General features: G+C 40.1%; 1 protein-coding gene across 1 annotated transcript; it reads right to left on the reverse strand.

The window, feature by feature from the left end:
- Positions 1-8,721: 8,721 nt before the first annotated feature.
- LOC116320616 (chemokine-like receptor 1) lies at positions 8,722-12,253 on the reverse strand. Its single transcript, XM_031740261.2, has 2 exons — positions 12,192-12,253; positions 8,722-10,143 (listed from the first exon to the last, which is right to left on the reverse strand). The coding sequence occupies exon 2, from the start codon at positions 10,130-10,132 to the stop codon at positions 9,092-9,094; it is 1,041 nt and encodes a 346-aa protein (XP_031596121.2). The 5' UTR covers positions 10,133-10,143; positions 12,192-12,253; the 3' UTR covers positions 8,722-9,091.
- Between the last annotated feature and the right edge of the window lie 2,241 nt (positions 12,254-14,494).

Consider the following 14,494-nt stretch of genomic DNA (forward strand, 5'->3'; position numbering starts at 1 on the left):
AGTGTGCACTGGCATCAAGTCAGTGAGGCAAAGCAAAGAGCCGTGGAGTTGTTTGGTAATTTGAGTAATCGCAAAAGGTCTGCAATATAAACTGTCTGCTCTCCGTTATTACCTGTTCACATGTGTTCACGTGTCCCTGTAGAATCTGAGGTCTAATAGTCCTTTCTGAAGTTGGTCTCTGTGACTGATGTAAACATAAAATGGACCTACTCTGCTCGTTTACTGCTTCTTCTTCTTTCTTAATATCCCTTTTGGAGTAGACTCCCAGTAACTTTCTTCTGCTTGGCCTGAACAGAACGTTTGAACGCATATCTGCCATTTCCCCCCAGCTATGTATACATCTAACAGTGTATAAATAGCAGTGCTTTTAAACACCATTTATACACATAACAGTGTAAAAGGGGAAAACTGAATGCAGAAATAAAGGTGGAAGTAAATGAGTCTGTCATGGGCACTAGGTTTTATGTCCAAGTTTTGAATTGTTGCTGATTGTTTGGTGTTTATGGTGTTTATGGTGTTTTGTAGTTGATATTCCCTGTTTGGTTCACCATGTTTATATACTCGGGTTTTCTTTTAAATTCTGCCCCTTTTTGCAGTCTAGTTTCTGTTTGTAGCTAATTCCACGAGTTTTGGGATATCCTTTCTCCCCTGTATTTTCCCACTTTTAAGGGTTTGTTGTTTCTTTCAATGCCATTTTGTCATGTTATGTTTAATTTTTTTTAATCCAAGTTCCCTGTTTAATTATTGCCATTCATTTTCTGTTTTAGTTTGCTAGTTAGTTGTCTCCTGTGTTTGGTATCTAGTTTTACTTTGTCACCTGCTAATTGAATTGTGTGCACCAGTGTCTAATTCCCATCCTTCCTCAGTGTGTGTGTGTATATAAGCCCACTCAGTCCTTTAACGGTGCTTCTCTTTATCCTTTCAGTGCATCTATCATGGCTTAGTTTCTGTTATTTCCACTTGTAACCAAAAAGGTGGAAAATGTCAGCAGTCAAGGAACATTTTGACATGCTATCACCTACTAATAACATAAATCATTCTCAGAGAGGATGGTTAGATGTGTGTGTGTGTCTCTGTGTGTTTTTATATTAAACATACACATATGGGTATTCTACAAGTGATACATCATTACATCTACATATCCACTGGAGCCCACATGTATTATCAGAGCAGGGCTGCTGTAAATCGAATGAGCAGCAGGTGTCAGTACTGTGCTGTTGAACTGTGCTTCATGTGATCTGCCTTTTGGCAAAGCAATTGACTGGAAAGATTCAACACATTCATTCAAACATAAGTCTTTGTTTCCCTCTTGAAGTGTATCCACTGGTCTTATTTTAGTTGGATTAGCAGTCTATGATTACCATCTTATAGTTATTTGTCTAAAAGGCCCTACTTTTAGCTGTTGTGTATCATCTCAGGTTTTTTACTTGTCTGATTAGTCCTCTCAGTAGAATCGAACAGGCACTCGCACTTCTAGGTTGTGCTAGACTGTTTACTGCCCCCTTCACTATAGCCTACTTCATGCAGTGGCAGTTTTTGATATGGGCCGTTGCCCAGGGTGGCATCGTGGTGGACATTAGCAAAAAAAGTTGCTTGCACCCATGCTGCCCTGACATCAAGCCAGCGCATTTTGGGGATTGCATAGGCACCGATCGATTACAAAGGCACAGATCGGTTTTCTAATAAGAGCTCCCTCCATTTGCGAGGTGCTCTTGCCGCGCAGGGAGGAGAGGGGCGAAGCGGCCAGGGATTCTCTGGCTGGCCGAAGTGACATCTAAAAACCAGCTCGCAAAATAAAAGGAAATAAAAACAAACTGTAGATAACAGTAATGTTATGTTTGTCCATACTGCCTGCCGTTGCTGCTGTTACGGAGGTTTCCAGCAGGTGTCGCTGTGGTTCTGACTCGGCTATGTGTGCTTCCTGTTACGAGTGTATGAATGTTCATGTTGGCTGCTAATAAACGCCTGGCATGCAGTTACAGCGGACTGATTATTATAGGCAAACCTACATGGTGTCAGAAGTGGGATGTATTACAAAGCCTGCACAGTCCAAGAAGAAAAGGGGAGGCGGTAAGGATGACGAAAAAAGCAATCTCCGCACAACATGGCGGACGGATTCCGGCGCCCAGATCCTCTCATCTTTGACGGCAACGTGGCTGAAAACTGGCGTAAGTTAGAGCGCGAATATGACATCTTTATCGCCGCTGCCCACAGCGACAAAAATGCTAAGACTAAGGCCTTTATACTCCTCAATTTGGCTGGACCAGAGGCCATTGAAAGAGAGCGATCATTCACGTATGCCCCCAGTCATATCAGCTGAAGGCATAGTAGAAGTCGCCGCGGAATCGAGGAAAGACCCCGCATGTCTAAAAAGAAAGTTCAGGGAGATCTGCAACCCAGAGACGAATGTCATAATGGAGAGGCATAACTTTAACAAAAGACAACAGAAACCGGGTGAAACCATTGAAGCATATGTGAGCACATTAAAGAACATGGCCAGAACCTGCAGCTTTGGTGCACAACAAGACGAGCTAATCAGAGACAGATTAGTATGTGGTATAACCAGTGACAGCATCAGACATTCCCTGCTTAAAAAGACGGAACTCACACTTGCCAAGGCGGTGCGTAAATGCCAAATACGTAAGCTCACAGATAAACATAGCAAAGCCCTCTCTACACCAAAGCATATTACATCTGCTAGTGTGGACACTGTACAGATAAAACATGGAAAGTTCAAAAGGAAAACAAATAAACCCCAAACGAACATTAAAGATTGCAGAAACTGTGGAGGTTCACATCCGGCCAAACGGGAGCAATGTCCTGCTTTCGGACAACAGTGTCCCATCTGCAAAAAATACAATCATTACAAAAAACAATGCAGATCAGCAAAACCACATCAAAGAGGCAAACAAGTGAACCAAATTTCAGAGGATACTGACCCAGACAGTGATGAGACATTTTGCATTGAGCACCTAACAATGGAGGGCGAGAGCAATCACAAAAAAGAAGGATACTGCACAGTCAAAGTTTTTGATAAGGCCCTCAAACTAAAGGTAGACACTGGGGCAAAGTGCAATGTAATCTCATTAAACACTTACAGAAACACTGGGAACAATGAAACCCTATGCAAGTCACAAAAACCGGTAAATCTCGTTGCTTTCGGAGGCACGAAGATCAAGTCCACAGGCACAGTTACTCTCAAGTGCAAGCTAGCTGGACAGTTATATGACCTGCAATTCCAAGTTGTAAAACATGATGTGCAATCCATTATCGGATTAAAGGACAGTGTGCGAATGAAACTGGTTAGTTTAAGCAAGGAAGTCTACCATGTTGACACAGATCAGGATGAGACACTAGCACAGAAAGTTTTTTACGAATACACAGACCTGTTTAAAGATGAAGTCGGTGACTTACCTGTAACCTACTCAATGAAACTCACTCCAAACGTGTCACCTGTCGTCAACCCTCCAAGGCGCGTTACTGTTCCCATGCAGAAAAGAGTTAAAGAGGAACTCCAAAGAATGCAGGCCTTGGGAGTAATTGAACCAGTGGAGGAGCCCACAGAATGGGTATCCAACATGGTTGTAACACACAAAAAGAATACAGATGATGTTCGTATCTGCATTGATCCAAGGGATCTGAACAAGGCACTAATGCGACCTCACCATCCCATGCGAACTGTGGGGGAAGTAGCTGCTCAGATGTCTGGAGCAACCATCTTCTCAGTTCTGGATGCAAAGAGCTCCTTCTGGCAAATCAAACTAGATCCTGCCTCATCTCTTCTCACTACATTTGCAACACCTTTCGGCAGATTCAAATTCTTGAGAATGCCCTTTGGTATCAACACCGCTTCTGAAGTCTTCCAGAGAGCCATGGAACAGATATTCATGGGATATCCATGTGCAGTGATTGTGGACGACATCCTAGTGGGAGGAAAAGGAATAGAGGAGCATGACAAAAATTTGAAAAAAGTCCTGGAGCGGACCAGACAAGTAAAACTCAGACTGAATCCAAAAAAGTGCAAGTTCAGACTTAAAGAAGTGAGCTATGTGGGACACATGTTCACTGATGAAGGACTAAAAGGAGATCCAACTAAAATCACCGCGATCAATGCAGTGCCACCACCAGAGGACAAGACGTCTCTCCAACGTTTCCTGGGAATGATCAATTACCTGGGCAAGTTCATCCCGAACTTAAGTGAACTGTTAGCACCACTTCGTCAGTTGCTTCACAAGGATGTGGTGTGGAGCTGGACTCAACATCAGCAGGACGCTTTCAACAAACTTAAAGCTTGCCTCACCAGCCCACATTGTAATACGCACTTCACCAAAGGTAATACGCCACATTGTAATACGCCCACGTACTACAGTACTATGACATGCACAAAACAGTAACTCTCACATGTGATGCTTCCCAGCATGGTCTAGGAGCTGCATGCTTTTAGGACGACAAACCTGTGGCGCATGCATCAAGAACCTTAACTTCAACAGAGAGAAGATACCCTCAAATAGAGAAGGAGTTACTAGCTGTAGTGTTCACATGTTACAGGTTTTATGTATACATCTACGGAAAGCCAGTGGTGATTGAAACTGACCACCAGCCTTTGGTCACAATCCAAAACAAATCTTTCCACACAGTTCCAGCACGGCTACAGCGCATGATGCTACGATTACAAAAGTTCAACTTGACTCTTGTATAGAAGAAAGGCAAACACCTTTACATCGCAGACACACTCTCTCGCACACCAACGCCGGATGAGCAACCTCCATCACTACATGAAACCTATCTACAGGAACTACACAAGGGACATCTAGGCATGGAGTCTACAAAAAAGAGAGCAAGGGACAGCGTGTTCTGGTTGACAATAAACTCTGACATTGAGAACAAAGTCAAATCATGCAGCATTTGCAACAGTCTAAAGCCTCACCAACAAAAACAACCCCTGAAACTACACCAAATTCCTGATCTGGTCTGGTCCATCACAGCCACAGACATACAGGGAGTGCAGAATTATTAGGCAAATGAGTATTTTGTCCACATCATCCTCTTCATGCATGTTGTCTTACTCCAAGCTGTATAGGCTCGAAAGCCTACTACCAATTAAGCATATTAGGTGATGTGCATCTCTGTAATGAGAAGGGGTGTGGTCTAATGACATCAACACCCTATATCAGGTGTGCATAATTATTAGGCAAGTTCCTTTCCTTTGGCAAAATGGGTCAAAAGAAGGACTTGACAGGCTCAGAAAAGTCAAAAATAGTGAGATATCTTGCAGAGGGATGCAGCAGTCTTAAAATTGCAAAGCTTCTGAAGCGTGATCATCGAACAATCAAGCGTTTCATTCAAAATAGTCAACAGGGTCGCAAGAAGCGTGTGGAAAAACCAAGGCGCAAAATAACTGCCCATGAACTGAGAAAAGTCAAGCGTGCAGCTGCCAAGATGCCACTTGCCACCAGTTTGGCCATATTTCAGAGCTGCAACATCACTGGAGTGCCCAAAAGCACAAAGTGTGCAATACTCAGAGACATGGCCAAGGTAAGAAAGGCTGAAAGACGACCACCACTGAACAAGACACACAAGCTGAAACGTCAAGACTGGGCCAAGAAATATCTCAAGACTGATTTTTCTAAGGTTTTATGGACTGATGAAATGAGAGTGAGTCTTGATGGGCCAGATGGATGGGCCCGTGGCTGGATTGGTAAAGGGCAGAGAGCTCCAGTCCGACTCAGATGCCAGCAAGGTGGAGGTGGAGTACTGGTTTGGGCTGGTATCATCAAAGATGAGCTTGTGGGGCCTTTTCGGGTTGAGGATGGAGTCAAGCTCAACTCCCAGTCCTACTGCCAGTTTCTGGAAGACACCTTCTTCAAGCAGTGGTACAGGAAGAAGTCTGCATCCTTCAAGAAAAACATGATTTTCATGCAGGACAATGCTCCATCACACGCGTCCAAGTACTCCACAGCGTGGCTGGCAAGAAAGGGTATAAAAGAAGAAAAACTAATGACATGGCCTCCTTGTTCACCTGATCTGAACCCCATTGAGAACCTGTGGTCCATCATCAAATGTGAGATTTACAAGGAGGGAAAACAGTACACCTCTCTGAACAGTGTCTGGGAGGCTGTGGTTGCTGCTGCACGCAATGTTGATGGTGAACAGATCAAAACACTGACAGAATCCATGGATGACAGGCTTTTGAGTGTCCTTGCAAAGAAAGGTGGCTATATTGGTCGCTGATTTGTTTTTGTTTTGTTTTTGAATGTCAGAAATGTATATTTGTGAATGTGGAGATGTTATATTGGTTTCACTGGTAAAAATAAATAATTGAAATGGGTATATATTTGTTTTTGTTAAGTTGCCTAATAATTATGCACAGTAATAGTCACCTGCACACACAGATATCCCCTAAAATAGCTAAAACTAAAACAAACTAAAAACTACTTCCAAAAACATTCAGCTTTGACATTAATGAGTTTTTTGGGTTCATTGAGAACATGGTTGTTGTTCAATAATAAAATTATTCCTCAATAATACAACTTGCCTAATAATTCTGCACTCCCTGTATTCGAATGGGACAACCGCCACTACCTTGTGCTCTGGATGGTTTGAAATAGATAAACTTGAAAACCTAACAGCTGCCTCGGCCATTAACAAACTCAAACGGCACTTCTCAGTACATGGGATACCACAGAAACTGTACTCAGACAATGGCACCCAATTCACCAGCCAGACCTTTTGTGAGTTTGCCACACATTGGGAGTTTGTACATGTCACAAGCAGCCCTGAGTTTCCTCAGTCAAATGGACTCAGTGAAAGAGCGGTCCGGAGTGCTAAAAGACTCCTTGAAACATCAAAATGAGATCGAACTGATTTCTATTTGAACCTTTTACATCTACGCAACACGCCATGAGACAACATTCTTGGCTCACCAGCACAGAGGCTGCTATCAAGGTCAACCCTTCCTGTGTGCAAAAAACTGTTAACACCAACAGCAAAAGTGACAACCACTATCAAAACTCAACTGATAAAAAAGTGTAGAATTCAAAAACAGCACTACGACAAGTCCAGCAAGCTGCTCAGTCCATTAACACCAAACCAGGTGGTGAGATTAGAAAGGAATACAGGCGCAACAGACAACATCTTCTGCCTGTGAGCGAGCCTCAACCGGAAAAGCTCGCTACAACACAAAATGAACTGGACACATCTCGACAAGCAGATGAAACTGAACCCGATAAAGCACAAACCAACAAACATGAAACAATTCAAGTTCAACTTGACCCACCACAACTTGGCACAAAACAGTCCGAACAAGTGATCAAGGACAGAAAAACACTGGGTAAAGTGAACACACCTAAAAAATGCCAAGTATGCTCTGATGACAACTTGTACCGAACCAGATCTGGTAGAGTGTCTAAACCAAATAGTAAATACCTGGATTAAAAGCACACTGATGCTGTATTTTCTGTTTTGAAATGTGTTTTCTTCATGTTATGTTGTTGCATATTTGTTGCATTTAAGACAATGATTACTGTGAATTTCATTTGACATTTGAACCTTTATTTTTGTGTAATCCATAACCTGATAAGTTCTTCCATTATAGTGGTGTTGTTTGATTTGGGTTTGCGTAAGAGGTGCAACACTAAAAGAAAAATAAAAAGAAAGAAAAGGGGGATGTAGATAACAGTAATGTTAAGTTTGTCCATACTGCCTGTTGTTGCTGCTGTTACGAAGGTTTCCAGCAGGTGTCGCTGTGGTTCTGACTCGGCTATGTGTGCTCACTGTTACGAGTGTGCGAATGTTCATGTTGACTGCTAATAAACACCTGGCATACAGTTCCAGCGGACTGATTATTATAGGCAAACCTACACAAACCATCAAACACAAAAATAACAGACATTATGATATAGACTTATGATTGGTGCCGATGTGTTTTCTAAATTCTATCACACACATACATGCAAAAAGGCCCTCGGTGCGCCTTCTTGCTGCTGCTGTGCTGAAGTCTCACACACAACCTGTCAAAAGGGGAGGGGGCGGGCTGCTTCCAAATAGACCACATTTCATTCATAATATTGGAATGGAAGATGGACAAGAAAAGGTCAAGAAAAGGAGGACAAACGAGCAAAAGATACAGGTAAGCAGATGTGTCATTGGATAATGGCAGGTATTCTGCATCCTGAAACAAGATAACATTCATTAGTAGGGATAGTGATAAACTTCTGTTTACCTTTAGCCACTTGGCTATGATCGTAAACAGTAGACTGACAGTAGACACTGAGATGTGGCTTATTGAATCTTTTGGACTGTGTTCAGCATAATATTAATTAGCCATTAATTGGAAGAGGTGTGTTGTTGATTTGTCTTCTATTCTCAATATATGACAAATTATAATTGTAATGTTTGTTAGCTGTTTGCATATGATTAAATATTGTTATTATTATCCAATGTTTGGTGTGTTCAGTTAATACTACTGATACACATATCAGAGTATATTTATAACACAAGAACAGTGATATATAAGAGCAAGAATGATCACTATTGTCATTATTTATTGATATCCCTGGGGTTAAAAAAAGCTGAAAGACAGAAAGAAACTATTAGAGAGACTGTTTAGCATAGTAACATCATGATAATTATATAATATTCATATATAATAATAATGAATACAGTGAACTGTAGGAATACCAAATATTTAATATAAAATGTAAATGTGTATATAATATTGTTAAGAACTCAGTGGTGATCAGCTTATAATAAGTTATTAACAAAACACAGTGATTATTAATAACTAGAAATGAATGGTAGACTTTGTGAGTTAGTTAAAGTTAAATAACCCATCCATCCATCTTCATCCACTTTTCCAGGGCTGGATAAGTAGAACAGAATACAGTAACCAAAAAGGTGAAAAACGTTATACAGAATACAGCACAGAAATAATACATCACAGCACCATTTGTACCATTAGCTGTTTCCGCAATTTTATGAGCAGGGTTTATTTGAACAAAATTACTCTGGAGTAATATTTAGAGCTAGTAAAAAGACCCAAAGAATATTTCTATTCAAGGTTTTAACATATTTATTTACCTCATATACAGCCTTATACCTCAGTAATCAAACCTGACTTCTCTCTGCTCTGCCTGGTGTTCACTGACTTCATGTCACTGGGAGAGCGTGTCTCCTCTTCCTGGAAGGCACTCTCCAGCACATTCAGGATGGATTTTCGGATTTCATCCTTAAAATCTTGTCTCAAGAAGACATACAGCAGTGGATTCAAGCAGCAGTGAAGAACGACCAAATTCTCAGCGACATTCGACACAATTAAAATGGCATAATGAAATGTTTCATTTGGTGGATTAAATACCACCAACTGAATTAGATCAATGATGTGATAGGGCCCCCAGCACAGAAAAAAAGTTACGATAATGGAAGCAATAACTTTAAAGGGGCGACTTGATTCGCTGGCCAGGGTGTGGTTTCTCCTGAGATGATGGATGATGACAGCATAACAAGAGACAATGACAGTGGAGGGGACTGCAAATCCGAGAAGGAAGTGGGTGATTGAAATGGTATGAAAGACAGATGGTGTTGCATATTTAAAATCCTCAACACTGCTGAAGCAGTAAGTTGTGTCTTTAGACACTTCCTCTGTGTGCATGTAAAAAAAATATTGAATGTTGACGATCAAAGCCACCACCCAAACACACAGACTCGCATAGAATGCGTTGCGCACATTTCGGTGGTTCTGAGCCCAGACAGGCCACACCACAGACACACATCTGTCCACACTGATCACCACCAGAATGTAGACACTGGCAAACATGTTCAGAGAGACTGTAGTGGCGTCCAGCTTGCACATGAAATTACCGAAAGGCCAGTGAAACCGCAAAGCCAGGAATGTCACACTAAAGGGCAGAAATGCTGCAAAGATGAAGTCGGCCACAGCAAGGTGGAGGTACCAAACTGTGTTAACAGTTTTCTTCATCCTGAACCCGGTCACCCAGATAACCACTCCATTCCCGAGCACACCGAGGACAGAGACCAGGGAGAAAACAGTGATAGACATGATGTTGAAAGACTGACGCAAGTTATCCAAAGTTGTATTGCTTGGACTGAAATTTTCTGGGGTCATCACAGTCATTGTTTTGAGACCTGCAGCAACAGAACAAAAACAAAACAAGTGTAAGTAGATGCCATCTTTAATTTTTCAGTCTTTTAAATTTCTGCTTGAGTCTAGTACAGCTGACGCTATGACACAACTGAAGACTGTCCATATCAGACCTTAGAGTTAAAACAACATGAACCGTAATGAATTCACTTACAGATTTAAACGTTAAGGCAGATTAAGGTCTAGATTTCAGGTGAGCCAAGAAGTAATTGAAGAAATTTAAGAGCAGTCATGACAAGTTTAAGAGGTATACCAACCAATTTATTATTAGCAATTTGTTATAAAATTGTATATCTCAAACTGAATTATAATTATGATACAGGGCTTACAAAAAAGTAATGGGGATGACAGGGACATGCTTGTTTTTAACACAGTAACTCAAAAAGTTACTCAAGTTATCAATAAAAGGTGCAGGAAAATAATCAGTGGTGTAAGTAAAGAAAAATCCACAGATGATGGATTTTCATGAAGCAGCATGACACAAATGAATCCCACTCTGTTCATGTTGCCAAAGCAATTTCACGTGGTAGGTAAGCAGACATTTTTGGTTCTTAGAGGTGAGGAATTTATTTACAGTGACCTCCATCATACGTGAAACTTGCTAAAACCCCTCATAATTAACTTAATTAACAAAAATCAAACGCACATGGATTCAGTAACACAGCTTACCTTTCCTTCCTCCTCTGAATCAAGCAGAGGCTGACTATATATAGGGCTATCAATTTCCCTTCAATTAGCCAGTACCACTAGCTTGAGCTGAGGAATCTAAAACTAAAAGTAAATGGCTCTATCTAAGAAAAATATTCAACAAATCCCTTTGTATCATGAAACAAACAAAAGGAAGCATTCTTATGGTAAAAGAAACCCCTCCTCTTGGTTTAACCTGCTCATGTCAGATATGACATCATCAGTACTTTAAAAATCAGGAAATGCTGCTCAGACCTTTCTGGTAGCTCATTACCCAGACTGTCCAGTTGGTTTTTAATGTTTTTAACTGTATTCGAACAAGTCAGTACGTATAAATGGCTTCAAGTGCTCATTCAGGCCTTTTAGAATCATTTAGACACTCAGACACTGAGCCATGGCTCTATGGTACATGCACACGTTCCTGGAGCTTTACTTTTTCCAGATGTGCTTGCATTTAAAAAATTCCCTTCTCTCTGTGTACCTGGCCTGTACCACTACACTTGTCTTCAGAATGTCTTCCCTCCTTCCTTTCTTCACTAAATGGTATGAGTCTGTTCTGTCTTTGTATGTGATTGGTCGCATGATTTGCTTATCAAAATAAAGACCCGTCCCTGCCTGCATGGTTTCAGCAGTCCCACATACAAACAGGCCATTAATAATTGACATGAAATAATCTCATGGGCTGGATGTAATTGTATATAGCTGGCTTGCAGTTTGTTTGACACACCTGTGTTTCAACAAAGCCTGACAGACTACTTAAAAAAATTAAAACAAAACAAAAAAACTACATCCTAATCTCAACATAAAAAGGCACCTTAAATGGTAGAGGAGGTACATTGTAGTCTTTGAAGAAGCGCGATACCTTGGTCATTTTGGAGCTTTGCATTGTATGTGCTCAATTCACATAAAATATATAAACAGACAGACATTTTTGATGTTACAGCCCAAACACAATTTTTTTTTAACAGAAGCTGAACTATTTTAACACAAACATTCGCCTATATTTATTTCACTCACCACGATTTTGCATAAATTCTCCTCATTAGGTAGATATAGTATGTAACTAAAACCACTTTCTAAGTTTGGTTTAAATGCACCATAACAGATAATATCTGGAGTTTTACAGCAAGTACACACCGCACTGCCACTGTCTGAGGCTTTTTAGTTGTAACTATGACAGAAAAAAATGGTGAAGTCCTCACATCAGTGCTCTCAAGCAGTTTAGCTAATTTACCTAATATTAGTAAATTAGCTTATGTTATTTATTAATTTACAAGATTAGTCTTTTCCTGAATAGAAAATAACGAGTGATTTTATGGTTGTGCAAAATAACAAGATTACATACCTTTGGTGAAGTGCTCTTGTTTGGCTGTTGATGAATACAGAAAAATGACTGAACAAACTGACTGGTTAATATAACTCGTACTAATCAGGGGAGGATCTACTGTGGTGGCATGTGTCATCATAAAATAATCTTTCGCCACCACTGGTGCCACCCTAATTTTTGCATATGATAATGTTGTGTATTAAAATAAACGAGCATTAACACTTTGAGCCTAGCTACAATAAACATTGAATATAAATTCTAAAGCTAAATATATTGCATAATGCCCCCCCCCCCCGCCCAATTTAAAAATGGTTCAGCCCATAGCGTCTGACTGCTTTATTTGTTTTCAGTAGCACTTCTTTGTTACATAGCTTGTATTTAGATAGATTATACCTCATAATTGGCATTTTGTTGTTCTGTTTTGATTCCTGTGTGTTTATTTTATGGTTATTCTAGTGTTGTATCTTAATTTTTATATTTCTTGCTTTGGTTTATGTCAGGTGTTATTTTTCCCAGCAGTAGTCACCTAAGTGTTCCTGTTTGTGCCTCTTTTTGTTTAATTTCTGTATCAACATCTTGACATCTTAGTGTTGTTTACAGACATCCTGGGTTTGTCTCTCTTTTTTCTGTTTAACTTTGAAGGTTAATTTTTTTAATGTCAGTGTCAATGTTTTCACCTTTTGTTTGTTGTGCTTGTTCTCCACAGAAAACTCTTAGTGTATTTATAGTCGAGTCTAGACATCACCGTGTCGAGATGTCTGTTTTGTGCCAGTCTGTGTTCCTTGTGTGTAAAGCCCTTGTTTTTTTTAGATGAATCTTCCAGCTTTTGTGCGTACTCTGTATGTTTCTGTTATACAGTATGCTCCTCAGCTTCAGTTCTGACAGAAACAGTTCAGTGAAAACCCACAACGTCTTGCTACACACAACAGCATGCAACAAATCAAACACTATCTAGCTTACTGTGCTCTATTCATGATGGCCTTTTAGTTTTGCTTTGACTCTGTGAAAGAAGACTTTCAGATTTCAATCAACCTATTTTTGATGCGTGATCCTGACGTGGTTGTTGATCAGTGGTCATTACAAATTGCATATTATTGATCAAGAAACTGACCTCAGCCCATTGGTTGCCAGTGGTGCTAGTTTCAGTCATTATGCAAATGTACTGTTTATTTTGTAAACTGAAAACCATTTCCTGTTTCAGACCACAGTTAAACCCATGATTTTCTGCTTAGTAACATAAATTGAACACATGGGCAAAATTCTTGTAAAAGTTTTTATAGCTACTTATTATTAGAACTATTTATAATTAGATTTTAGGGCTGTGTCCTGAGTCAGTTTCTCTTTTGCCTCTACACAGTGAACCAGAAATAGCCAAGGTTTAACTTCACTTAAATAACATCAAACTCATTAACAGTTAACTAAACAGCTTGCAGCTTGATACTGCCACTTTCACATCATATTTAATGTTCAGTCTATATCTTTAATGATATAGACTTCAGTGACATAAACAGCACAAAATTGTATGTCACAGAGATAGGATATGGAAAAGGGAGGCAAACCCTCAACTCTCTGCCCTGTTATACTTCCTCTATACTTCCTTGCAGCTCTGTCATTAGACAGACCAACAGCCTTCACTTTTGCAGCACCCATCTTATCAAGCACAGTTGAGATGATATCTAAAGCTGCAGTGAGTTTGAGCTGGTCGGGTATCATGTGGACTCTGCAACTCTGCATAGTACTTTGAATGATGGCATTAGTGTTTTGATATTTACTGATGTAGATATACAATGTTTTTTTCTGCTGGCGGTATTCTCAACGTGACTACGTGTACTGTCTCTCAATGTCTTCTTCATTTGTTGAGTCTCACACTGTCAAAATTCAGTTTTCAGACAGAAAATACATACTGGTTAATTCAATTTGCTTTACAAACCTTAATTCAAAAAGTATTCCAAAATAAAATTTTAAGAAGAAAGTACTTGATTTAAAAAAAAAAAATCCTGTTATGTTGATTTCTGATGCTAGAGCTCAGTTTCCTGTGGTGGTGATCACACTGGTTAAATGCCAGTATGACCCTCAAAGCAAATGACAAGGCCAGGTGATGATCTTCCATTACTTTAATTGTCAGATTTAGTGGAACACTTGCATACGTGGGCGTATGTGTGTGTGTGTGGTTCTACAAAACAGAATGAAGAAAACAGAACAGATTACAATCCAATGTAAACACCAATAATCACGTTAGTAGGCTATATAACATATTACAGCCACATACTTCTGTTATACACCTTACTACTACGCTGATGGCCTTTGCTTACAGCCTTAAC

The sequence above is a fragment of the Oreochromis aureus genome, linkage group 11 (genome assembly GCF_013358895.1).
Source record: "Oreochromis aureus strain Israel breed Guangdong linkage group 11, ZZ_aureus, whole genome shotgun sequence".
Taxonomy (NCBI): Eukaryota; Metazoa; Chordata; class Actinopteri; order Cichliformes; family Cichlidae; genus Oreochromis; species Oreochromis aureus.